At 64.6% G+C, this 24,614-nt stretch overlaps 3 protein-coding genes across 4 annotated transcripts; 2 read left to right on the top strand and 1 right to left on the bottom strand.

Annotated features, from left to right (window-relative positions):
• Positions 1–202: 202 nt before the first annotated feature.
• On the top strand, positions 203–8,347 carry SF3B4 (splicing factor 3b subunit 4). 2 transcript variants are annotated; one of them, XM_067313487.1, is made up of 6 exons: positions 203–263; positions 1,868–1,996; positions 2,343–2,885; positions 3,470–3,664; positions 5,326–5,496; positions 6,353–8,347. In XM_067313487.1, exons 1-6 carry the CDS (start codon positions 230–232, stop codon positions 6,535–6,537), a joined length of 1,257 nt encoding a protein of 418 aa, XP_067169588.1. In that variant the 5' UTR covers positions 203–229; the 3' UTR covers positions 6,538–8,347. The 2 variants fall into 2 exon arrangements, with proteins under 2 accessions (XP_067169588.1, XP_067169587.1); XM_067313486.1 differs by having other exon boundaries at positions 5,326–5,520.
• A 6,565-nt stretch (positions 8,348–14,912) lies between these two features.
• SV2A (synaptic vesicle glycoprotein 2A) lies at positions 14,913–19,306 on the top strand. Its single transcript, XM_067313504.1, has 12 exons — positions 14,913–15,558; positions 16,362–16,542; positions 16,676–16,827; positions 17,002–17,135; positions 17,250–17,339; positions 17,536–17,646; positions 17,748–17,836; positions 17,913–18,077; positions 18,208–18,341; positions 18,449–18,652; positions 18,827–18,986; positions 19,123–19,306. The coding sequence occupies exons 1-12, from the start codon at positions 14,967–14,969 to the stop codon at positions 19,304–19,306; spliced, it is 2,196 nt and encodes a 731-aa protein (XP_067169605.1). The 5' UTR covers positions 14,913–14,966.
• A 1,798-nt stretch (positions 19,307–21,104) lies between these two features.
• BOLA1 (bolA family member 1) lies at positions 21,105–22,305 on the bottom strand. Its single transcript, XM_067313498.1, has 2 exons — positions 22,250–22,305; positions 21,105–21,745 (listed from the first exon to the last, which is right to left on the bottom strand). Exon 2 carries the CDS (start codon positions 21,728–21,730, stop codon positions 21,293–21,295), a length of 438 nt encoding a protein of 145 aa, XP_067169599.1. The 5' UTR covers positions 21,731–21,745; positions 22,250–22,305; the 3' UTR covers positions 21,105–21,292.
• Positions 22,306–24,614: the final 2,309 nt, after the last annotated feature.

Genomic DNA, 24,614 nt, shown 5'->3' with positions numbered 1-24,614 from the left:
GACAAGGCACCGCCCCTCGCGGCAGGCGATGTCGCGACCCGGCGCGACGGCAGGGGAAGGGCCGGGGCGCCGCTGGGCAGAGCCGGCCGCCGCCGCCGCCGCCCTCACTCAACATGGCCGCCCCGCCTTCGCCGCGCTCGGGAGTGACGCCATTTCCGGCGGCGCTGCGCGCCGGCGCGTACGCGCTGACGTCAGGGGCGTGAGGCGCGGGCGCGGGCGGCCGGGCGCCATGGCGGCGGGGCCCATCTCCGAGAGGAACCAGGGTGAGCGCGGCCGTCGCAGCCCCGGCGCCCGCCGGCACCGCCCGCAGCCCGCCCGCGCCGCCGCGGGGCCTGGCCGGGCCTGGCCGGGCCTGGCCGGGCCTGGCCGGGCCGGACAGCGGCGGGGCTCGTTGGCGGGGCCTGGGCTCCCGGAGACGTGCGAGGCCTGTGGGGTCCGGGGCCCCTGGAGGCATTGAGGGGCCCTAAGGGGGGGTCTGGACCCTCCCTGGGGACGTGAGGAAGGTTTTCTGGGGGTCCCGAGCCCCCTGGGGGCATTGAGGGGCCCTAAAGGGGGGCCCGGGCCCTCCCTGGGGATGTGGGGGTCTGTATGGGGGGGGCCTGGTCCCCCTGGGGACGTGGGGGAGACTTTCTGGAGGTGCCGAGCCCCTTGGGGGCAGTGAGGGGCTCTATAGGGGGGGTCTGGGCCCTATTTTGGACGTGGGGGAGATTTTCTGGGGGTGCTGAGCCCCCTGGGAGTATTGAGGGGCCCTATACGGGGGCCCGGGCCTGCCCTGGGGACGTGGGGGCCTGTATAGGGGGGCCCTGGGGTCGTGGGGGAGAGTCTCTGGGGGTACTGAGCCCCCTGGGGGTATTGGGGGGCTCTATAGGGGGGCCTGGACTCTCTTTGGACATGGGGGGCCCTTTGCTCCCTGGGGACTTGGGCTCTCTGGGGGATCGCTGAGTCTCCTGGGGACGTGGGGGGCTCTCTGGGGTGCCCATCATCTCCCTCGGGACTTGGGGGGCTCTTTGGAGCGGCCCTTGCCCCCATGAAGATGTGGGAGAGCTTTGGGGGGGGCTCAGGGCTTCCTGCAGGCCTGGGGGTGGCTGTGGGGCCTCCCTGTGCCTGGGGCACCTGGTCATGGGGGGGTTCTCGTTAAAAGTTCGTGGGGATTTTGGCTTCCCGTAGCTGGGATACGGGGGGGGGGGGGTCTTGATTTCTTCTTTCCTCGGTTGTCGGAGCTGGGCCCTGGCTGGGGATGGGGGCCTGGGCCTGCTTCCCCCCCCCTGCTCCATGGGGGTGCTGAGGTCTGGTTTAATGTCACGTCCTCTCCCCCGCGGGCCTGGCGTGGGATCGCCGGAGAAAGGCCTGGCTTCCCGCTGCTGCGGGCTGCTCTGGCGTTTGGGGGTCCCGCGGGCTGGGCTGGCGAAAAGCCTCGTTTGCTGCAAAGCACCTAGTTGAGAGCAGCGGGAAAAGGCCTCGCTGAATCACCCGCCTCGGGCGGAGCGTTCGGTGTTCCCGTTTCCCACCAGCGCAGGACAGGTGCTTCCCGTTTTCTCCCAAGCATCCAGCCGTGCAAGGGAACAGGCTGTGGCTTAAGAAGTGTTCTGAGGGCAGGCAGGAGGCGAGGGAGGCTCTCTCAAGCTGTGCCTCCTTGAGGCATGCCAGGGCTTCGCTCTGCTCGCTGTCGTTCATGGTACAGCCTGTAACTGTACGCTGTGCCCTGAATTCCTCTGGAATAAGGGTCTGATCCGGTACCACTGGAATCGGCAGGCGTCTGCCTTTGGCTTGAGTGATTTTAGCAGCAAGCCCTTAAGTTCTAGCACAGCTGAGACTTTCGGGTTACTCGGCACATCTAACTGGGCTTTTCGTTTTCCCTCTGTTCAAGATGCGACCGTGTACGTCGGCGGCTTGGACGAGAAGGTCAGCGAGCCGCTGCTGTGGGAGCTCTTTCTCCAGGCGGGACCGGTGGTCAATACCCACATGCCCAAGGATCGAGTCACAGGCCAGCACCAGGGTGAGATATTTACTGTTCCCTCTCCAAACGTGCACGTCGAGTAAATATTTGAAAGGGGATGATCGGAGAGAGGTTGTCACAGGAGGAAAGGTGAAGGATGGGCCGTGTTTCCGTAGGGGATGGTGTGTTTTTTGGACTGAGACACCTCGCAGGAGTGTAGTTGCCCTCGGGACGGATCTACCTTGCCTTGGGGGGAGCCTCGGGCGTTTCTGCTTTTCAGTCAGGCCGAGCTGACGCCTGCAGGCGGACGAGCAGTGGGAGCAGCGTGCCCCTTAGAGGAAGCAGGGAGCGGTGCAAAGCCGTGGGTCTGCAGCGCCGTAAAGCTCCGTCTGGGGACTCGTTGCAGGCTATGGGTTTGTGGAGTTCCTCAGCGAGGAGGACGCGGATTACGCCATTAAGATCATGAACATGATCAAGCTGTACGGGAAGCCGATCCGGGTGAACAAAGCCTCGGCCCACAACAAGAACCTGGACGTGGGGGCCAACATCTTCATCGGCAACCTGGACCCCGAAATCGATGAGAAGCTGTTGTACGACACCTTCAGCGCCTTCGGGGTCATCCTGCAGACGCCCAAGATCATGCGAGACCCCGACACAGGCAACTCGAAGGGCTACGCCTTCATCAACTTCGCCAGCTTCGACGCCTCCGACGCTGCCATCGAGGCCATGAACGGACAGTACCTCTGCAACAGGCCCATCACCGTCTCCTACGCCTTCAAAAAAGATTCCAAAGGCGAGCGGCACGGCTCGGCCGCCGAGCGCCTCCTGGCAGCGCAGAACCCGCTCTCGCAGGCCGATCGGCCCCACCAGCTGTTCGCTGACGCTCCTCCTCCTCCGTCTGTCCCTACCCCTGTGGTCACGTCCCTGGGACCTGGCGTCACGCCTCCAGGTGGGTAACTCCGCGGGGGGCCGGAGGAGGGTTTGTCGCTCCCTCGGGGACGCGCGGAAGCTTCGCTCGTGCCTGGCGGTGGCACCAACCTCTTCGGAGACCGGCAGCAGGACTCCTGGGCCCTGCTTGCCGTCTGCCGCCGATCCTGGGGGCGGCGGCGGGCAGAGCTGGAGGGCCGCGTTCTTCCGCGCCTCGTGCGGAGCCGCCGGGCATCGCGTTTGGACGCGCTGGGCGGCAGCGTTGCATGGGGGACAGCGCGAAGCCCTCCGCGAGCTGTAGGCTCGCTCGGCTGGCAGGAGCCTCAGGAAACAGCCTTCCTTCCCGCCCCGCTTCCTCGTGGCAGGATCAGCTCCACCTAGGCTGGCCCTGACCAGCGTGTGATGCCTGGACACGGCTCTAGTGGAGGCTTTTCCAGTGCTGAGGGGAAGGATTTGGGGACTGTGCTCCCACCTGCTGGGTTTTCTTTTTGCTGCTGTTTGTGTTTTCACCTCCGCCTCGGTTGCGGGGAGGTTTTTGCTGCTTTATTTTTGTTTGTTTGTTACCTGCTGTACTCGGCCAAATTCTTGCTGTCTCTCTCTTGCCAGGCCTCCCGCCCCCGGGATCGTTCCCGCCGCCGGTGCCGCCCCCCGGAGCGATGCCCCCCGGCATGCCTCCTGCCATGCCGCCGCCGCCCATGCCGCCAGGAGCCGGTGCCCCCGGCCCCCCTTCTGGGGCCGCTCCCAGCGGAGGACACCCGCCTCACCCGCATCCCTTCCCGCCGGGCGGGATGCACCATCCAGGTGAGCAGCTGGCAGGCGGCGGATTCGGGAAACCTAACTTCTCCTTCCGCTTCTGTTACGTGGGTTTGGATAAATCACCTCCTCCTGCTTCTTCCCCGAGATTCCTTCTGGAAAACGGGGAGGAAATTGCATCCTGTGCAAGGTGCTGAACGCAGTATCGTCGTGGTGAGGTGAACAGGCAGGGCAGCGACGTAGACTCTCGGCGCCGTATTTGTTTGTGTGCCGGCGGCGTCTTCCCCCGGGATTTTGCTCCCTGCGGCGCAGGGCAGCCTGCTGGGTGCTCTCCTCCCCGGGAGACAAGGGAGGGACTGTGTAGGAGCAAGTGCGGCACGTCGGTGGCGCTGCGTCTGGTTTCTGGGTTTCTCTCCTTTATGTTCCAAAATGTGCCCAAAATAGCTTGGAGCGGGGCCCAGCGGGATTTCTAAAGCGCTTGGGTAATTTGGGAGACTGTGCCCTTGCGAGAGGCATCCAGGCAGGTCACGACATTAGTTTCCCTCAGCTGCGAAGGTGGAGGGCGCGGGAAGGCCGGGGCAGTCGCAGCGCAGGCTTTTCGGGTCTCTGGGAGAACGGGTGCTGTTCCGGCTGGAGGGCTGTTAATGAGACTCCGAGTCATTGTCATTTTTTCCCTGGTGTAAATTAATACGTTAGGTGTGAACCTTCCTAGTACACTCTGCAGCTCTGCTAAGCAGAAGCTAATTCAAGACATGAGAACAAAATGTTTCTTTGATTTCTTTGCATTTTTAGTCCTGTAGTACTGGGGAATGAGCAGTGTATACATCTAGACTGGGTGCTTTCGAATTCAAAAATTAAGTGAAATTTGCATTGATTTTAAAAAAGTGCCCTGGTTTTATATATATATATATATTTTTTTTTTTATTATTATTATTATTTTTTTAATCCTGCTTGCTCTAAAATGACCCCAGGGTTGAGTGTTACAGGGCGCTCTTCCGCGCTGGCTGATTAGGGTGCTTTGTCTGATCGTGGCTCTGGCCGTGTGAGCGACCAGATGGCTGCTGCTGTCCCTGATTACGAACTGGCTTTTCGGGCTTTGGAGTAGCCAATTCCATACGGCAAGCGAAAGCCCGACTGAGCGCTTCCGCGGTGCCTGCCCTGTGGAGCTACACCGGGCTCTTGGGTTTCTGCTAAGGAGAAAAGAGTCTGTTTTTTAAAGGAGAAAAAAGAACAGAATGATGGAAAAACGTAGGTTGGGAGGGACCCCGGAGGTCTCAGTCCAGGCTTGCAGCACGGCCAGCTGTAAAGGTTGCTCGGAGTCTCCTCTGAAATCTCTGAGGATGGTGGTTCCTCTCTGAGCCCCTGTCCCAGGGCTGCATCATGTTTGCTGTCGAGTGTTTTTGGTTTTCCCCTCCGCTCCCTTATATCCCAGTGGATTTCCATGCTGCAACTTATTCCTGTTGCCTCTTGCCCTTTCGCTCCGCACCTCTGAGAAGAGCACGGTGCTTCCTCCTTTTTAACCTCGCTTTCAGTAGCAGAAAACCCTTTGCAGACCCTAGTTCCCCCTTAGTACCTGACATTTTCACTAGAGAGCTGGAATTAGTGCCCGGACTGCCCTGAGCTCCGGCCTGCTGCGTGCCCGGAGCCGCCGTGGCACGAGCGAGCGACTGCCCACATTTTGGACGCCTCTTGACCTGTTCTCCCCCCAGGAATGCCTCCCATGCAAGTGCACCACGGACCGCCCGGGATGGGCCAGCATCATCCAGGACCGCCGGGCTCCGGAGGCCAGCCTCCCCCGCGGCCCCCGCCCGGCATGCCACACCCTGGACCCCCACCCATGGGTATGCCGCCCCGAGGGCCTCATTTCGGGTCGCCCATGGGTAAGTGGGTGCCTGCGAGAGGCGGTATGTGTTCTTTTATTTTGAACGTACACTTTATTGAGTTAAGCGCTCGCTTCGGGCCCCCTCCGCCCCCGCCTTTCCCCTTCCCTTGCTTAACAGGGACGTGAAGGAGGTGAAATTACGGCCTCCCCGTGGGGAGGTGTCTTGGAGCAAGACCTGGCGGCGACGAGCTGCCGAGCAGGGTCTCCCGGGGTTTTCCTCGTGCCCGTCGCGACGTGGGGCTTTGCACGTGGGGGACGGGGCTGGGAGAGGGTACGGCGGGACCGTGGCCATCCGGTGATCTTCCCCGCCTCTCCGGCGGGGCTGCTGACCGGGCTCGGCCATCAGGGAGGGTTTCCGAGACCTGTCGTGGGGACCTCGAGTGGGGAGGGGGATCCTGGCAGGCAGAGGGGACGCAAGGGACAGCGTCGGCCTCGTGCGCCCTCGGAGCTCGGTGCCGAGCGGCTCACGGGCGCCCATCGGGGCCCCATCCTCACGGCGTGGCGCCACCGCTGCCGAACGCCGGGCTGCGGTGTTGTCCCCGTGATGGGGACAGCCGCGTCCTGGGCTCGGGGAGCCGCACGAGGACATCCCAGCTGACACAGCCGACTCCGGCGGCGCCGGGAGCTCGCTCGGCCGGGGCCAGGCTCTGGATGAAGGTGTATCGAGCTGGCCGGTCCCCCCCTCTTAGGCCCCAGGCTGATGCTCGGAGCTCCTACTAACCTTTTGGTTTGCAGATGAGTTCCCCAACCCGCGGGCACCCAAGGGTGGGGTTCACGTGGGGTGTTTCTGTCCCCCCCACCACCACCACCACCTCCGCAGGGGGGTTGTTAACGTCTGTGCTCTGTCCCTGCAGGTCACCCCGGCCCCATGCCGCACCACGGGATGCGCGGCCCTCCTCCGCTGATGCCTCCCCACGGGTACAACGGCCCCCCTCGCCCCCCGCCCTACGGCTACCAGAGGGTGCCCCTGCCCCCCCGGCCTGCGCAGAGGCCCCCCGGGGTGCCGCCGCGCGGCCCCTTGAGAGGCCCCCTGCCGTAAACGCGGCGGTGGCGAAGCCCCTTTTTCCTCCCTGCTGGGAATCCCTCCATCCCTCCCTCTCTGCCCTCAGGCTTTCATTCCCCCTTGGCCTAACCTACCTGCCCCCAAGAGGCGCAGTTGGGCCCATCCCTGTCACAGCTCCCTCTTCTTCCTTTTCTTCTCCCTGTATTTTTTCCCCGTTTCTTTTTACAGTGTTCATTTTGATTATTTTTCCCCTCTTCCCTCCTCCTCCCTCTTGGAAGATTTTTTCCAAGGCGATTTTAACAGGACTTTTTTTTTTTTCTATGTAAAGCGGCGATCGGCCATTTGCAAATAAAGCATTTTAAAAACGGGGGGGGTTGGCCCTCTGAGATGGGGACGAGGCTCTGCCTGTTTGTGATCGGGATGCCGATGGGCTGCCGCCTGCTCCCGCCTTGCGCGCGGCCCTGGGGGTGCCTGCGATGCCGTTCACCGCCCGCGCGAGCCCCCTCTGCCTCCGTCGCTGCTGGTGCTGCCTAACTGTCTCGGTGGGGTGCTGAGTTAGGGCTGATGCCCCCAGTCCCTTGCTTTACCCCGGCCGTTTCGGTGGACGGCTCGCAGGCTCTGCGACAGCCAGCGCACCTGCAGCAAAGAACACGTATGATCCGGCCCTGAAGTCCATCGCATCCTTGGATACTGGTGTCTCAGCCCAGGCAAACGGGCAGGAGGGCTGGAGAAGTAATTTGGCAGTAAAACCTGCTCTCCTGAGTTCCTTCCTCTCCACCTGGGGAAGGGACTCTGAGAAATGAGATCTCCTTAGCCCCCCATCCAAGATCAGCATGGTGCCCGGATCCTGATGCTCGCAGCCACGGGAAGTCGCTGTAGTTATGGTTGTGGGGTATCGTGAACCGAGGGGCGATAAAATTTGGGTTAACCAGTCCCTTTGGAGGAGGAAATGGAGCAGCTCTGAGGGCGCAGATCGGGTCCACGTGTCGTCTCCACGCTTCCTCAGGCTGAGTCTCCAGAACCGTCCTGCCTTTCCTAATGAATTCAGTGTCTTCGCGCTGGCGAGACTGATAATTGGGGGAGTGTAAAAGCAGAGTCTGTGGAGGGAAAGTTTCACACCTTCCCCAGCAGCCGGGAAGGTGTGAGGAGGGTGGGGGCTTGGCTCTCTGCAAAGCGCCGTGCAGGAAGGCGTGAGAGCCTGCAATTGGAGACAGGGAGAGGGGTGTTGGCTTCCTACATGTGAGGCTTGAAATTCAGGTGATTTAGAAACAGGAATTCAAAGTACTTCCAGGTATTTGGCCTCTAGAGTTGTGTTTTGTGGCTTTATGGAAGAACCGGGGTATACGAAGAGACTTTGGGGCAGCATAGTGCCTTTTCTGAGCATGCTTTTTTGGCTGTTAATATTACTCTTGGGAGGCTGGTGTGGTTCTTCAGCGCTTGGCAGAGGAGAAGCCACTTTATTTTCAGGCTTGATTTTACTCTTTCCTGTTTTATTTCTGTTTCGTTCTAATTTCCTAGGGCCAAAATTGACCTTTAGCTCCACTGTCTCTTTTCCCCTGTAGGCCGGAGGGGGGAAAAAGGTGCCACATCTTCCCGTTCATCATTGTAGGGTTGTCTGGTAAGTGTCCGTGAGACCCGTAGACGTTCAGAGCCTGATCGTGAAAGGTCGGGGAAATAACACGGCTGATCTAGCGGTTTTATGTCCCCTGTGCTTGTGTTGTCCTGAGCGTGTGAGTAACCTCGGAAGGATCTGTGAGCCAGAACCTAGAAAAGCTCTGTGCTTACTTCAGCTGCTCTGTAATTAGACTTAATCAGAGGTTGCGATAAAAGCAACATTTAGGCTGTCCTTGGCTCTAACCATTACTGTAGATCATTATCGCTATGTTAGAGGATATTTGGGGCTTGCTGTGTTGGGAACAGCTTCCAGGACCCGCTCCTTAGGTCAAAGAGCCTGGCACCACAGACGGGGCTGATCCTGGCCAGGCTGAGCACCCAGGATCTTCCAGCAGAGCCAGAGGCACCTGGATGCTCGCAGACCTCTGTGATTTCATTAAACTGCCCATGGGACCCAGCTGGCTCTGGTCTGGGCTGCTCCAGAGCCCGGCACAACTGCAGCAGCTCAGCCTCCCTCCAAGGAACGTGCTTTGCAATTACTGCTGGATCGTGTCCAGCCTGGAGCCGTCCCGATGCTAAAACTTACAGAAAACGCACAACACAAACATCATCCAGCTGTGGGCAGCGGTGAGATGGGCGAGCAGGACTCCTGGGCCCCTCTCTCCTGCCTGTGGCTGGTTCCCGATGGGATGGGGGTGAAGTCGCTGCACTGGTTGGCTCCAGCTCCTCCACCTGCGCCAGGAGGAAAATGAGAAGCAGCTTCACAGCTGCTGCTTCAAGGAGCAGAGCTGGAAAGGGAGGAGAAAGCTGGGCTCAGGTGTAAATTAGCCCTAAACCGTAGCTGGTTAAGAGGCCAGGAGCTGCTGGTTGCTCCTGAGCAGGCGGCAGCAGCTGGGCTGTAGCTGTTTTTCTTGGGAGATGCCTGGTGAGTGTATTTTAAAAGGTGCCTAATGCGCGTGCCTGCGTGCACGCGCGTGGGGCTGGAGTTCGCCTTTCTGTGCCGCGGCTGCCTGCGTGTTGGGGCATACGGAGCCGCGGGTAGGAGCAACGACGCTCTCCCCTTTGCTAGGTGCGGACGAGGCGGCTGCGAGCGCTTGAAATGACTGCGACGCGCTGTTGCGGTGCGGGGTGATGGGCAGGGGAGGAAGGACTTGAATGCAGCAGGGAAAAGCACCTCTGTCGCTGGAGGCTTAAAGCCGACCAAGGGAGCGTGTCCCTGCCGCGTCACGGCCCGGCGGGTTAGAGCAAGCTGCTGAGGAAGGTGTGTTTGCAGGGAGGCCGCGATGCCGAAATCCCTCCTCCCGCCCCGGTGTAGGGACAGGGAGGAATCCGGATCACCCCGGAGCGAGCCCGGAGCCTGCGGTGAGACGCGGACGCCCCGGTGGGGACGTGCTGCCCCCTCCTTTATCGCGGTGTCTGAATCCGCGCCGAGGCTCCGCTCGGCAGCATCTTCATCCGCTTCCCCAATCCCGCCTTCTTCCGGCTGCTCCCTGCGTGCTCTTCTCCAAAGGCAAAACGCTGCCGTCTCCGGAGGAGCTTTGGCCCCGGGACAGCCGAAGCCTGTGATTTTTTTTTTTGTGCCGTTCGCTGTGCAGCTTTGGATTTAATGTCACAGCACCCTCAGCCTGCCACGGCGAGATGGGCGCGTGCAGCAAGGCAGCGCCCGCTGTTTTAATAGCGGCTCCCGGCAAAAATAGATCCCTCCTCCTCCTCCTCTCCCTGCAGTGGGCTGCCGGGGTGGGGAATACCCGTGATCCGGGCTGGCTGGGAAGGGATTGACAGGAGCTGTAACCCCCTCCGAGGGCTAAGCGCCGGCTCCCGGCCGCGGGGACCGAGGGGGCACACGGAGGCCGGCCGGTGACTCTGCGGCGCGGGAGTCACGAACCCTCCGGTGCTGCGCTGTCGGAGCGGGCGCCCAGGCGCAGCGGGAAAATCGGGGCGTCTCCCCCCTTATCCCTGCTTCAGTCTCCAGCAGCCTGGTCCTCCAGCAGCTCCATCCCCCTTTTTGGGCTTATTTCCAGCAAGGGCTCAGTTGTTTCACAGCTTCCAATTTCCTAAATCCTCCCCTGTGCTGGGACCGCCGTTCACCCCGGATCCGGGAGCCAAAGTCCGGCCACCCGTTCCTGCCCTTGTTGTGCTTATTCCAGCCTTGAGCCTCGCGTGCGGCTCTGCTCACCCCGATCCTGTTAAGGGAGCACGGGGCCAAAGGCCTGGCAGCTGAGGCTGGCTCAACTCGTTGCATGGGGGAATGTCTCCCTGCTGTCTCCTTGTGCTCAGCGAGGAGGGCTCCCGGGGCAGTTTTCCTCTGGGAAACCTCCCTTTCCAACCCCTCCTGCCTTTCTTCCTCGCTGGAAAGGGACCTCCGGCACGGCTAGAAGCTGGCAGGGGCGTTTGCAAAGCGGCACCCGGTGCTCAGGGTCTTTTCCAGGCGGGTCTGAGCACCTCCGAGGATGCAGCTTTCCCTACGCCGTTCTGGCCCCAATTCCAATGGGATCCAGCGCAGCTGCCTCCGGCAGTGCCAGGCGCCTTGGCCACAAGCCAAGCGGCTTGGACGAGGCTTGGGCCGGGCGGCCTGAACCCCGGGTTGCTGCCTGCCTCCTTCGCGCCCCCAAAACGCGGCGGGAACGTCTGGCTCATCCCGCGGCGTCGCCCCCAGAAATGAAATCAAGGCGCCTGCCGAGGGACCCAAACTCGCCCCCCGAAGGCCTCGGGCGCGCTGCGTTCCCGTCGGCGAGCGGGCAAGGTCGCCCCAGGGGGCTGGGGGGGCCGCGCGGCCCTCGGGCTCCTGCCCCCCCCCCCACCGTGCGCCGGCTTCGCCTCCTTCCCCGGCGCAGCGGGTGGAAGCGAGTGCCGCCGCGGGAAGCCCGGCGGGAGGGGTGGGAAGCATCGCCCTCCCTTCGGCTCGGCGAAAAAGCGACGGAGAGGCGCGAGCCCCCCGGCTTTGCGGCGGTCCTACCCCCCCCCCCCCCCCCCCCGCTGGCGGTAGCACAGCCCTCCCCGCCGCCTCCCTTCGCCGGGCTGCTGCAATGGACTCTCCCAGCGCTCGGCGCGCGCGGCGGAGGCTGCGGCGCTAGCGCTGGCTCTGGTACCCGCCAGCTCTCGCCCGCCCGCATCCCTGCCGGAGCATCCTCGGCCTCCGCGAGCAAGGCCGGAGCCGCGCGACGGCTGAGGCAGGTAAGGGATGAGGGATGCTTTTGCAAGGCGGATCCCCCCCATCTCTCCTCTCCCCGCTGCTTTAATTAGCATCCTCCGCGGCGCCGGCTGACGGATGAGGGGTTCGGCTTTTCCTTTCCACTCGGTGTGGCCATTTTGTCCTGAAAAACCTTGCCTTTAGCCTCGCTCCGTCTTTTTTTTTTTTTTTTTTCCTCCCCCCCCTCCTCCCACCGTGCTCGGCATCGCTCCCGCGCTGCCCGACCCGGCCGCCTTGCAAGCGGGGATCTCCGCCGACGGATCCCTGGCTGGCGGGGGGGGGGAATCTCGTCGGAGGAACGGCTGTTTATCCGGGCGGCTTTCGGGGAGCGACGCAGCTCGCCATGAAGAAGGGGGGGGCGGTGGATGACCTTGGGCATGGGGGGCTTTGACACCCTGCTTGCTGCGCTCTCGCCGGGGGGGCTGCCTAGGTGAGAGGCAGGTGGGGGGGCTCAAGCATTGCCGGCTCCCGGCAGAGGCTCAGCAGCGGGGAAACGGAGCCCGATAACCTCGGCCGGAGGCAGTTGCTCAGCCTAAAGATGGGTCTGGCAGAGCTGGCGATGTGTGCGTGCAGCGATGGGGTGCCTGGCCGGGGGTGATCTATTTTGGGGGGTCTTTTTTTGGAGGGGGGGGGCTTCCTTGCAAGATTGAAGCCTGGTTGTTAAAACTCAGCTGCGCCGAGGCTCCTCGGCTCCAGCAGCGGGGCCTCGCCGAGCCGTGACCTTGCTCCGGGCGCCCGCGGCCCCGCTGGCTCTTGGGGCCCCTCTTTCCTCCCCTCTTCGCCCGCCGCGCGGGTGCGTCACGGGCGCCCCGATCGCTCCCTTGGCGCGGCTCCGGTGGGAGGCACCGCGGCGAGCTGGGGGCCCGCCCGGAGCAAAATGACCTTGTCGGGGGGAGCAGGCCACGGCTCGGCTCCTTGCCGGAGCCTCGGACACCTCCGGGTTTTAAGTCGAGGAGGGAGGGAAGCGCCGGGGAGGAGAGGGCAGCGGGCGCATTGGCTCATTGATGCCGCTCAGATTTAACCGCCTGGGTTCATTCAGAAATCGGTTGGGTCGGACCCGCTGTGGGGGGGGGGCCCTCCGCAGCGAGGGGGACGGACAGACAGACGTGCTGGGGGATGCAGGGTCCCCGGTGCCGTGCGCGGAGCCAGCGCGTGCTGCCCGCTCCGCGTGCCCGAGCAGCGCCCGTCCGCCCCGGGGGAGTGCTGCCGGCGCAGCCCCGGCTGTATCGGAAGGGCTAATTTTAACTTGCTGCTGTGCCCTGTCCTTGCTCTCCGGGGGGGGGGGACAGTGTCGGCTGTGACGGCTGTGTCCCTTTCCCAGCCATCGATGTGCTGCCAGCGATAAAAAACAGCCTTTTTTGGGGGTGGGGGTTGAATTCATCCCTCATGAGGGGGTTCAGGATCTGGTATTTGGCATCCGCTGACCCATCCGTGTCATGAGCTGGGGTGGCTCTGCTGGCTTTGGCGTGCGGGTCCTCCTCTTGGAGGCCCGTCCGTGGCTCGGGGGCAGCGGGACGGCAGGACGCCTGGCTCCTTTGCCGAGATGGCAGCCTGGCCGACAGGGGCTGGGAGATGCCTCCCGGAGATTGGGGCCTCCGGGGCTCATCCAGAGGTGCGTTTCCTCTCCTGGAAGGTCAGGCGCGGGGTGGTTAGGGCGGCTGCGGTCGTTCCTCGGGAGCGCAGCTGGGCGCACGTGGTCCCTGGAGCCAAATCCGCCGCTGCGGCGAGGTCGGCAGAGCTGGCGAGGCCGTGGGTGGGCAGCCGGGGGGGAGCCCGGGGCGCAGCTGGGTCCCTGGCCGCCAGCACCGCCGCGAGCCGCTGCGGCCCCAGCGAGCCCCCCGCTGCCCGGCTCTGTCCGTGGGGGCACATGCACGCGGCCCCCAAGAGCATCGTCCCCGTGCCAGGCTGGCGGGCTGCGCCGTGCCGCTCCATCCCGCGGTTCCCGAGGAAACGGGGGATTTTGGCTCCGGGCGAAGGCCTGCAATTGGCCTAGTTTGCGGCGGTGACTTGCAGTCTGGGTGAAACGACGGGGGAAAGCGCTGCCTTGGGGCCTGGCAGCCCCGTCCCCCAGGGCCAGCGGTGCTGGGGTGTCAGCTCGCGTGTCCCCTGGCCCTTGCAGGATTGACCCGGCCGGAGCAGCTTGGATGGGGGCTGAAGCCCAATGCGGGGTTAGGTGCCCGGAGGAACCCCTGGAGCTGGGTGTGCCGGGCCCCCTTCCGGGGGTGTCCCCAGGCCCTCGCTGTCAGTGGGGAACCACCATGCTGGGATTGGATGTGCTGGCAGCATCCCCGGGGTTCCCGTCCCCGGGGTCCCAATCCCTGGGTCCTCTCCAGCACCACCACTGCCCCTGCCCAGGGCTGCCCTGAGCTTGGGGGTGTGGGGGGAACCAGCTGCTGGCCACGCCCCCTGACTCTCATTGGCTGAACAGCTGGGCCTCACCCCTGCAGCCCCATTGATGCTGGTGCCTTGGCCACGCCCCCTGAAGCTCATTGGTTGGTGGCCCAGCCCCACCTTCCCAGCCCCATTGGGAGAATGGAGTGGTCTTTTTTTCTCAATGGGCTGAGTGGCCTAGGGGGGCCCCATCAATGGGGCAGGGGGGTCCCCATGGCTTGGGGGGCCCGAGCCTGCTGGTGGGATCTGTGTCCTCTGTCCCACTCCATATTGGGACCAGTCACTCGGGTGGGTGCTAGGTGCTGTTGGGAGCCCCGCTGGGGGTCTGGATGGGGGGCACTGCCATACGGAGTCCTGGGCTCCGATCCCTTTCCCCAAGGGGCATCGGGCAGACGGAGCGGACCAAGGTCCCTTGGCGGGCAGACAGGGCTGGCAGGGTGGCGCCGGCAGGGGAGACGTGGAGGCCTCAACCCAGCCGTCTTTCGGCTTGTCTCGCCCATCTGTTCGTCTGGGCTGATCTGTTCTTCCTCTCATCCGTATCGAACGCTGCCGCTCTTGTGTGCCGTGCTCCCTTCTCGCGCAGATTTTTTCTTGTTTTTCTCCCAACCCTGAAGCGCTGATGAAACGAAGCGTGTGTGGGCTCACAGCCTGTGTGTCATTCCCTCCTCCCAGAAACCCTGGCCTAACCGAATCTGACACGGGCTGATGCCTCAAAGATACAAAGTACCGGTGTTTTTTGGCTCAGATATAGGCAGCTGGAGAAAAGCGACACAGACCAACGAGCGCCATAGCTTGGGCTCAACCATGGTATTAGACAGTGGAGAATCAGGTCGAGGGACTTGGGTCAGTGGACTTCAGGTGCCTGAATCTTATTGAAATATGGGTGCCGAAGTCCCTCTAAATTGTCTGATCCTCTGAATGAGCAGCGAGGGGAACCTGTACATTGCTGGGGTGGAGCTTGGGCTGGAGTGGGGCCATGCAAAGCCGGGGGGGGTGACGCGGGGCTGTTTCCCGACCCCCTAAACCGCAGCTGCTTGTGTCTGGGCTCCTGCAGGTCCGGGCCGGCGCCCCGGGGCCCGTGGCCACCTTCGCCTGCGCCAAGCGAATGGGTAGCGCTCCAGCCCGGCCTCTCGCATCCCACCGGAACCTCGCGGCTGCCCCTGGCCCCCAGGCTTGAGGCCGTCAGGCCAGGACCCCCCCCCCGCACACACCAAGGCGCGCACATCCCCCCGTGACACCCCCAGGGCTGAGCCGAACAGCAGCAGGCACCATGGACGAGAGCTTCCGAGACCGGACGGCCTTCATCCGGGGCGCGAAGGACATTGCCAAGGAGGTGAAGAAGCATGCGGCCAAGAAGATGAGCAAGGGCATGGACCGCATGCAGGACGAGTACACCAAGCGCTCCTACTCGCGCTTCGAGGAGGAGGAGGACGACGAAGACTACCCGCCGCAGGACGGCTACTACCGGGGCGGCGAGGCGGCCAACGAGGAGGAAGGTGCCTCCAGCGACGCCACCGAGGGCCACGACGAGGAGGACGAGATCTACGAGGGCGAATACCAGGGCATCCCCCGCAATGAGTCGCTCAAGGCCGGCGAGCGCCTGGGCGGCGAGGCGGCGGCCGGCGGAGCCTTCGGCGCCTTCGACGACGCCGAGGGCCAGCGGCGGAAGGACAAGGAGGAGCTGGCGCAGCAGTACGAGCTCATCCTGCAGGAGTGCGGCCACGGCCGCTTCCAGTGGACCCTCTACTTCGTCCTGGGACTGGCCCTCATGGCCGACGGCGTCGAGGTCTTCGTGGTGGGCTTCGTGCTGCCCAGCGCCGAGAAGGACATGTGCCTCTCCGACTCCAACAAGGGCATGCTGGGTGAGCCGGGGCGCGGGGACCCGGGGGAGACCCGGGGGGACGCAGAGATACAGGGGTGTGGAGGGACCTAGGGAGATGCAGAAGGACGCTAGGAGATGTGGAACTATGGGGGGACACCAGGATTTGCGGGGGGACATGAGGAGATATGGGGGCACATGGAGATATGGGGGAACAAGAGGGGACAGAGGGAGATGTAAGGGGACATGAAGGGATATGGAGGGATTGGGAGGGACACAGGATATGGAGGGATGGGGGGGACACGGGATATGGGGGGACATGGGGTATGGAGGAACAGAAGGAGCTATAGGGGGACACGAGGGGATATGGAGGGAGATGGGGGGGCACAGGGGACATGGAGGGAGAAGAGGGGACAGAGGGAGACCTGGGGGGGCACAGGGGATATGGAAGGACATGGGGGCTTGAAGGGACATGGGGGACAGAGGGAGATGTGGGGTGACAGGCGAGAAATGGGGATATGGGGGGGTCAGAGGGGGAGGTGTGGGGGTGCGAGGGGGCGGCAGCACTGGCTAGTGAGGAGAGCAGGCCCCAGCAGGCCCCGGACACCTGGGTCCCCTGGCCAGCCCTGCCGGGGGGGAGGGTGGTAACGGAGGCCCAGACCTCCCCCACCTGGCTCGCCCCCCCGTGGGGTCTGACGCAGCCCCAAGCCCCCCCCTTCCCTCCCGCTGAGACCCGAGAAACTCAGTGCAGGAGTGGGGAGCAGGTTGCTGGCTCAGCGCCGCGCTGGCAGCATGGTGGAGGCTGATGGTGGTGCGAATCCGCTGTGTCCCCGTCCCCCCCCCCAGGGCTCATCGTGTACCTGGGCATGATGGTGGGCGCGTTCCTGTGGGGCGGGCTGGCCGACCGCCTGGGCCGAAGGCAGTGCCTCCTCATCTCCCTCTCCGTCAACAGCGTCTTCGCCTTCTTCTCCTCCTTCGTCCAGGGCTACGGCACCTTCCTCTTCTGCAGGCTGCTCTCGGGCGTGGGGTAAGGGGAGGTGGGGGGGGAGGAGCAGCACCCTGCGAGGGGGCCCAGGCGTCCGGGCCACCCCCGCCGTCGCGCCCCAGCCGCACGGGGGGGACGGCGGCGGCGGCGGCGCTGACGCCCGCTCCGTCCCCAGCATCGGCGGCTCCATCCCCATCGTCTTCTCCTACTTCTCCGAGTTCCTGGCGCAGGAGAAGCGGGGCGAGCACCTCAGCTGGCTCTGCATGTTCTGGATGATCGGCGGCATCTACGCCTCCGCCATGGCCTGGGCCATCATCCCCCACTACGGTAAGGGATGGGCCGAGACGGTTTCCAGGGCGCGAGTTTGCCGGGTCTCAGCGTGGTGGTGGCACGAGTTTGCCGGGTCTCAGCGCAGCGGCGTTGCGAGTTTGCGGGGTCTCGGGGTGACGCGGGCTCCGCTGACGTGTCCGTCCCCGTCCCCATCCCTCATCCCGGCCGCAGGCTGGAGTTTCCAGATGGGCTCTGCGTACCAGTTCCACAGCTGGCGGGTGTTCGTGCTGGTCTGCGCCTTCCCCTCGGTCTTCGCCATCGGGGCGCTCACCACCATGCCCGAGAGCCCCCGCTTCTTCCTGGAGGTAAGCAGCTCCCCCCCCCCCCCCGCCACCCCCAAAAAAACCCGCCCCAAAGGGCAGGGCCGCATCCTGCCGGGGATGCTGAGCGCTCCGGGGCCGCCGGGCTCTGCCTTGCAGAACGGCAAGCACGACGAGGCCTGGATGGTGCTCAAGCAGGTTCACGACACCAACATGAGGGCCAAGGGCCACCCCGAGAGGGTCTTTTCGGTAAGATCCCCCCTCCCCACCCCGGCCTGGGCCAAGCCTGCGGGTGCTGGGGGGACCCGGGTCCGGCACGGCTCCGGAAGGAGGAACGGGGTCACTCCGTGCCTGTTCCCCTGGGCATATTCCCACCTCCGGCAAAGCTCAGCCCTGCTCCGCGGGTGGGGAAACTGAGGCACCCGGCCCCGCGCCCTCCCCCCAGGTGACCCACATCAAGACCATCAAGCGGGAGGACGAGCTCATCGAGATCCAGGCGGACACGGGCACGTGGTACCGCCGCTGGCTGGTGCGGTTCCTCAACCTGTCGCAGCAGGTGAGCGCGGCAGCCCCGTCCCCGTCCCCATCCCGCGCCGCCACCGCCACCGTCCCCCTCCGTCCCCAGCCCATCCCGGCTCCCACCGCCTCTCGCCCTAGGTCTGGAGCAACTTCCAGCAGTGCTTCGCGCCCGAGTACCGCCGCGTGACGCTCATGATGATGGCCGTGTGGTTCACCATGTCCTTCAGGTGGGCCGGCGGGGCTTGGCCGGGGCTGGCGGGTGCCGCAGCCGCCGGGCTTCACCCCGCTCTCGCCGCTCCCCAGTTACTACGGGCTGACGGTTTGGTTCCCGGACATGATCAAGCACCTGCAGAGCATCGAGTACGCCTCGCGCACCAAGCTCTTCACCCGCGAGAAGGTGAAGCACTTCACCTTCAACTTCACCCTGGAGAACCAGATCCACCGGAACGGCGAGTATTTCAACGACAAGTGCGTGCCCGCCGGCGGTGGCATCGGGTTCCACCGGGCTGAGGCCCGGCACGCTCGGTGCACGGGTGGGCGGCCACTCAGTGCTGGGCTCTGCGCCTTTCCCCCCCCCAAAACCCTCCCACCCCGGCAGGTTCATCGGCCTCAAGATGAAGTCAGTCATCTTCGAGGACTCGCTCTTTGAGGAGTGCTACTTCGAGGACATCACCTCCAGCAACACCTTCTTCAAGAACTGCACCTTCATCTCCACCGTCTTCTACAACACAGGTAGCGGCGGGGTGGCGTGCCGGCGTGTCCCCCCTCCTTTTTCCGGCACCGTGCCGGCCTCGTCGCCCACCCACGGTCCCTTTTCCCCCCCTCCAACCCCGGGGCAGATCTCTTCGAGTACAAGTTCATCGAGAGCCGGGTGCTCAACAGCACCTTCCTGCACAACAAGGAGGGCTGCCAGCTGGACTTCAGCGACGACAACACCGCCTACATGGTCTACTTCGTGAGCTTCCTGGGCACCCTGGCCGTGCTGCCGGGCAACATCGTCTCCGCCCTCCTCATGGACAAGATCGGCCGCCTGCGCATGCTGGGTGGGGACGGGGACGGGGGGCTGCTGCCTCCCTTTCCCCTTTTTTGGGGCTCCCCGACGGGCGTTGGATGCTCCGCGCGGCGGTGGCGGGGATCGAACCGGCGGCGCTCGGGGCGGTTTGGGAAGTTGGGGGGGGGGGGGGGGCCGCCCTGACGCCTCGCCGCTGTCCCCGCAGCCGGCTCCAGCGTGATGTCCTGCGTGAGCTGCTTCTTCCTCTCCTTCGGCAACAGCGAGTCGGCCATGATCGCCTTGCTCTGCCTCTTCGGCGGCGTCAGCATCGCCTCCTGGAACGCCCTCGACGTGCTCACCGTGGAGCTCTACCCCTCCGACAAGCGGTACGTCCACCCCCCCGCAGCCCACCACGCTCCCGGGGGGCTTCCCCACCCCGCGAGGGGCCCAGGCGTCCGGGACGGCGGCCGCCACCGGCTTTTTTTCCCCCCCCCCCTTTTTTTTTTTGTTTTAATGCCGCAGGACGACGGCGTTCGGCTTCCTCAACGCCCTCTGCAAGCTGGCCGCCGTGCTGGGCATCAGCATCTTCACCTCCTTCGTGGGCATCACCAAGGCGGTGCCCATCCTCCTGGCCTCCGCCGCCCTGGCCCTCGGCAGCTCCTTAGCCTTGAAACTGCCCGAGACGCGGGGCCGGGTGCTGCAGTGAGGGGCGGCGGGGGAGAGGGGAGGTGGGGGGGGCCCCCCTCCTCGTCCCCCTCCTCGTCCCCCCCCCCCTCCGGCCCCGTTCGCCTCCTCCCCTTCCCCCGGCGGGGGGGGAAATTAGTCTCGTTTAGACACTGTGAACCGTCTTCTTGGAGCATTTGGGATATATATATATACATATATATATTTATTTATTTATTTTATTTTATTTTATTTTATTTTTCCCCTTTGGTTTGCACTTCTGCCCCCCTCCCGCCGCCTTCCCTTTGCCTCCATCCCTCCCCGTTTCTTTTCTCGGTGTCGTCGCGCGTGTGTGAGTATCTGCTCGCTCCGGTTGGGGTGGGGGGGACGCGGCGAGGAGGAGGAGGAGGAGGAGGAAGGGCCTGACCCCAGCGGCAGGGCGAGGCGGGCGCAGGGCCGGGGCGCTGGATCGAGGAAGCCAAGCGAGCTCTGTGCTTAAATCCCCCCCCACCGACGCCAGGAGAAGCAGGGGTGGCACCTCGGGGTGCACGGCAGCTCGGGGCGCGCAACGCTGCGGTGCGCATGGCACCTTCGGGGTGCACAAGGCGTTGGTGCGCGCGGCGCCTCGGGGTGCACGGCGCTTCGGGGTGCACGGCGCCTTGGTTTGCACGGCGCCTTGGGGGAGTGCATGACGCTGCGGGGTGCACGACGTTTCGGGGCGCACGGTGCGTTGGTGTGCATGGCACCTCGGGGTGCACGGCCCTTCAGGGTGCACGACCCCGCGGGGCTCGGCGGGCCCCTGGGGCTCCCGCGGCTCTCGGCGGCGGTGGCAGCGGGGACACCCCGGCCCTGGCATCTCCTTCGGGCGCCAGCACCCCGGGACGACGCCAGCGGCGATTCCCCCGGCGGGTCTGCGGCGTAAAAACCCGGGCAGGGCGGCCGCGCCGCTAACGGGCCGCATCTCCCTAGTGACAGATTCGTTAATCTAATTAGGGCCCGGCCGTTATTAAGCTGCTGAGGGGCAGGTGCCGCGGCCGGACCTCGCTCCAATTCGGGTTCTTGCTCCCCAGGGCTGCGACCGGATTTGCCCCCGGCCCTGTCCGGCACGGCTTTCCCGGCGGGTTGGATTTGCATGTCCATCCCAAGGGTGCAAATCCCCCGCTGAGGGTGCAAATCCCCCCCCCCGGCACGTGGGTGGATGGCTCCCGCTCCCCCCAACCGCCCGTTATTTTTCTACTACTTTTTAAAGGCTTTTCTTTCCTAGGCTTTTCCAATGGATGCAAGAGCTGGAGCTGGCGCAGGCGGCGAGGGCAGGCGCGTGGCTGTAGCCAGGGCGGGCGGGGGGCCGTTTTCCCACGTTTTCCCCCCCCTCCGCTCACCTGGAGCACAAACGACAAAAAAAACCAACCAACCAACCCAAACCAGCAGCGGTTTGCAAAGCACAAAGAGGCGCCCGAAGGCAGCGCCGGGCGGGAAATTCGGCTCTAAGCAGGAGCGCCGGGGAGCCGCCGGCGCTCGGCTCCGCGCCGCGGGACCCTCCGGCCGAGCGAGAGCGATCGCGCGGCGTGCTTCATCTCGTTTCTCCTCCCGCGTCCTCCTCCTCCTCCTCCCTTCTCCATCCTTCGGTGTAGCTGGTCTTTTTAAGAGCACATCCGTAGTTCTGTCCGTATGCAGAGTCGTGCCGTGGTGTAGTTTTTAGATGTTTGTAAAGAATTAAAAAAACAAAAACAAAAAACACACGACCAAAACAGCAACAACCCCCCCCCCACGCGAACCCACCCTGTGTACGAAAAGAAAAAAAGAAAAAAAATTATCCGACCAATGCTGTCGGCTTCGAGCGGTGCGTTTTGTACGAGCGGTTTATTCCGAACGGCGCGCGGGGTGGAAACGGGGGCTGAAAAGCCGCGGGAAAACATGCCAAATTCTTCCCACATTTGCAGCAGCCCCGAAGCTGGTGCCGGGCTGCAGCGGCGTGGGAAAACGCGGCAGTTCGGTGCGGCGACGGCGCAGCAGGATGCCCGGAGAGGGGTCAGGATGCAGCCGGGGCGCCGGGCGGCTCCGCCTCGGGGTGCTGGTGCTTGGACCCCCCCAGGCAAGCGGGGCTGGGGGGGACGCGGGGGTCGGCGCCCCACTGCTCGGGGGTGCGGGCGACGATGGCCAGGGCGTGCACGGGGCCGGCGAGCTCGGCGCGCAGGGCGCCGTGCACCAGGCGATGCCGCTGCAGCGGCGGCAGCCCGGCGAAGCGCCCGCTCACCACCACCACGGCGAAGTGGCTCTCGGCGCCGGGGGGGCCGGCGTGCCGGTGGCTCTCGTCGAGCACCCGCAGGTAGCTGGGCTCCAGGGCCGCCTGCAGCTTGGCGCGGATGGCCCGGCCCACGGGACCCTCGGCCATGGAGGACCCTCGCCGCAGCGCCAGCGCCGCCGCTGCCGCCGTCTTCGTCGCTGTCGCCGCGCGGCTCCGCAGCATCCGGCGTGACGGGAGCTGCGGCGGGAGCAAAGCAGGTGAGTGTGGGTTGTGCGCAGTGGGGAGCCCCCCAGGATGAGCCCCCCCATAAATACGGTTAGCGGGTGTTGCACTGGGGGAGGGTGCAATATCTGGGGCGTTTCTGGGTTTTTTTTTTTTGCTTGCAGGAGGGAAGGTCCCATCCAGCTTGGCCCAGCCCCGGGGGCTGAGCCCATGCTTGCCACGTGTGTGTGCATGGGGGGGGGTGTAGCTACATCCAGGTGTTACCCCCCCTTCTTGCACAGCTGTGTGCAATGCAGCGGGGTGGCCCCAAACCCGACCCCCCCCTTTGCACACACGCGTGCAATGCAGCGGGGTGGCCCCAAACCCGACCCCCCCCCTTTGCACACACGCGTGCAATGCAGCGGGGTGGCCCCAAACCCGGCCCCCCTCCCTTGCACACACGTGTGCAATGCAACGGGGTGGCCCCAAAACCCCACTCCCCCTTGCACACCCGCGTGTCCGGGGCGCCCCGGCCCTTACCCGAGCTCCAACCGCCTCCGCACCGCCGCGCTGAGCACGCTGGGAGTTGGAGTCCCCCCCGCGGCCCGCCCCGTCACGTGGCCCGGGGGCAGGACTACAAGTCCCAGCAGGCCCCGCGCCCAATCTGTTCCGCTCGCTCTGCTCCCGGCGCCGGGCGGGGGTGCAGGGTGCAAGGTGCAACGCGACCAGCCCCGCGGGGGGCCGTGCAAGGGTCTGGGGTCCCCGGGCGGAGTCACCCCTGGCGCAACACCCGTGCAGCGCTGCATTCATTACACCGGGTGTCGCAGCGCTGCAAGGCTGCGGCACAGCCGGTGCAACCGCCGGTGCAATGCTGCATTGCAGCCGGTGGAGGAGCGGTGCGGTGCTGCGTTACCTGTGCGGTGCTGAGCTGCGCCTGATGCATCACCCGTGCAGGGCTGCGTCGTGCCCGGCGTAACGCTAACGCGGTGCGGAGTTACACCCGGTGTAACACCCGTGCGATGCCGCGTTACACCTGGCGGCACACAGTCTGACACCCGTGCGGTGCTGTGTTACACCCGGGACAGTGTCGGAGTGATGCTGTGTTACCCTTGCTGCGGCATCCGCACAACGCTGCCTTGCACCCGCTGTAACACCCGTGCAACGCTGCATTGCCCTCGGTGTAACACCCATGCAACGCTGCATTGCCCCGGTGTAACACCCCTGCCCTGCTGCCTGACACCCGGTGTAACACCCGCTCGGTGCTGCCTGACACCCGGCGCAAGCCCGCTCGGGCCGCCCTGGGTGCGCTGGCACCCGGTTGCAGTCCGCCGCGTCCCCACGTGGAGGAGCCCCAGCCCAGCACACGGCACCCCGACCCTGCTGCCCGCTTCCCCCCCCCCAGGCCCCCCCAGCTTGCACAGAACCGGGGGGGCAGGGGGCACCCATGGGTGCCGGCAGGGTGCAGGATGCAACGGCCCCCCCCCACCCCCCACCCCGGCTGTCATCAGGACCCTGTGGGAAACGGGGCTCGGGGGCAGCACGGGATTTCCCCCATGCATTGGCTGCAGAGGCCTGGCAAACTCATGCCACGTTGCGCTTTCTCGCTGCGTTTGGGCTGCCCCCACTCTGGGCTGCCCTTCAGCTGCAGAGGCCTGGCAAACTCATGCCATGCCAAGCTCTCTTGTCGAGTTTGGACCCCCCCCCCCCCAAAAAAAAAAAAAAACACCTCCGAGTAGCCCTTTGGCCGCAGAGGCCTGATGAACTCGTGCCGTGTAACGCCCCGGCCACAGACCGGCGCCAGGCACCGGTGCCGCGGGGTCCCTCGGGGACAGTGCTGCCACCGTCCCTGCGACCGGCAGCAGCACCGGGGCCGTAAATCTCAGCGGCCGCCCGTTTCCTCTGACCCGGTGCGGCCACCCGGGCGCCAGTGTCCCCCCCCCCCCGGCCACCTCTCCGGGGTTACTTTTTTTTTTTTCCCGGGAGCGAGGCGAGGAATTGTTTTCTTTCCTTGTTTTCCCGCGGTGGCCGGCTCGGGGGGGGAGGGGGGCTCTGACCCCGCCACCCCTGCTCTTCCGGCCCTCCGACACCCGCCGCGAGAGCCGCCATCCGTCACCGGCTCATCCGACAGCCCCCGTTTTTGGGGGGGGGGGGGCACCGCTATATAGATATAACAGCTAGCGGATGCCTCACAGCTGAGATGAGTTGCGGCGGTCTCGGATGGGCCCGAGGGTGCGTGGTGTGGACGGACACTGTGATGTGCCACGGGGACGAGCCCCCCCCCCCCCATCAGAAATAGCTACTGCAACACGCTGCATTGCTGGTTTTATGCTTAGAGGAAAAAAAAAAAAGAGAGAAATGCAAAAGCTCCGGATCGGAGCCCAAAAGGGCGGTTTGCTCTGCGCAGCAAAATGCAGCCGCTTCCGGGCCGCACCTCGGGCTGCAGGAGCGGATAATCCTTGCCCGGACCCCGGTTTGGGCAAAGCAGACTGGTCGGGGGGAGGGGATATAAATTTATTTAATGTTGCATTTTAAGCACATGCCTGGACAGCCTGGAAAGCGCAGCGAGCGCACAGATATTGGGGGGATTTGGGGAAAAGCCGCAGCTGCAAAAATGTGCTTTTCAAGGCTGCCGAGCAGGGTGCCCAAGCTGTGGTTTGCCCCCCCCCCCCCAAAAAAAAAGCCTCCCGGGGCACCGATGAGGTTTAATGAGCACTGACGAGGCTTGATTCCCCAGTGAGCTGTAGCCGGCTGGCCCCAAAATTTCTGAGGCGCCCCCAAAATCGGCCCAAGCGGCAGGAGCCTGTAAATCCCCCTTGGCCGCGCCGACCTCAGCGCGAGGATCTCGCCGTCGGGAGGTAAAAGCTAATGAATTTTTGCCTAAAAGGGAGCCCGCGGGGGGATTTAC

This window comes from Apteryx mantelli, chromosome 31 (assembly GCF_036417845.1).
Source record: "Apteryx mantelli isolate bAptMan1 chromosome 31, bAptMan1.hap1, whole genome shotgun sequence".
Classification (NCBI taxonomy): Eukaryota; Metazoa; Chordata; class Aves; order Apterygiformes; family Apterygidae; genus Apteryx; species Apteryx mantelli.
Note: the sequence above shows the minus strand (reverse complement) of the source record. Positions and strands in the feature narration are given on the sequence as shown.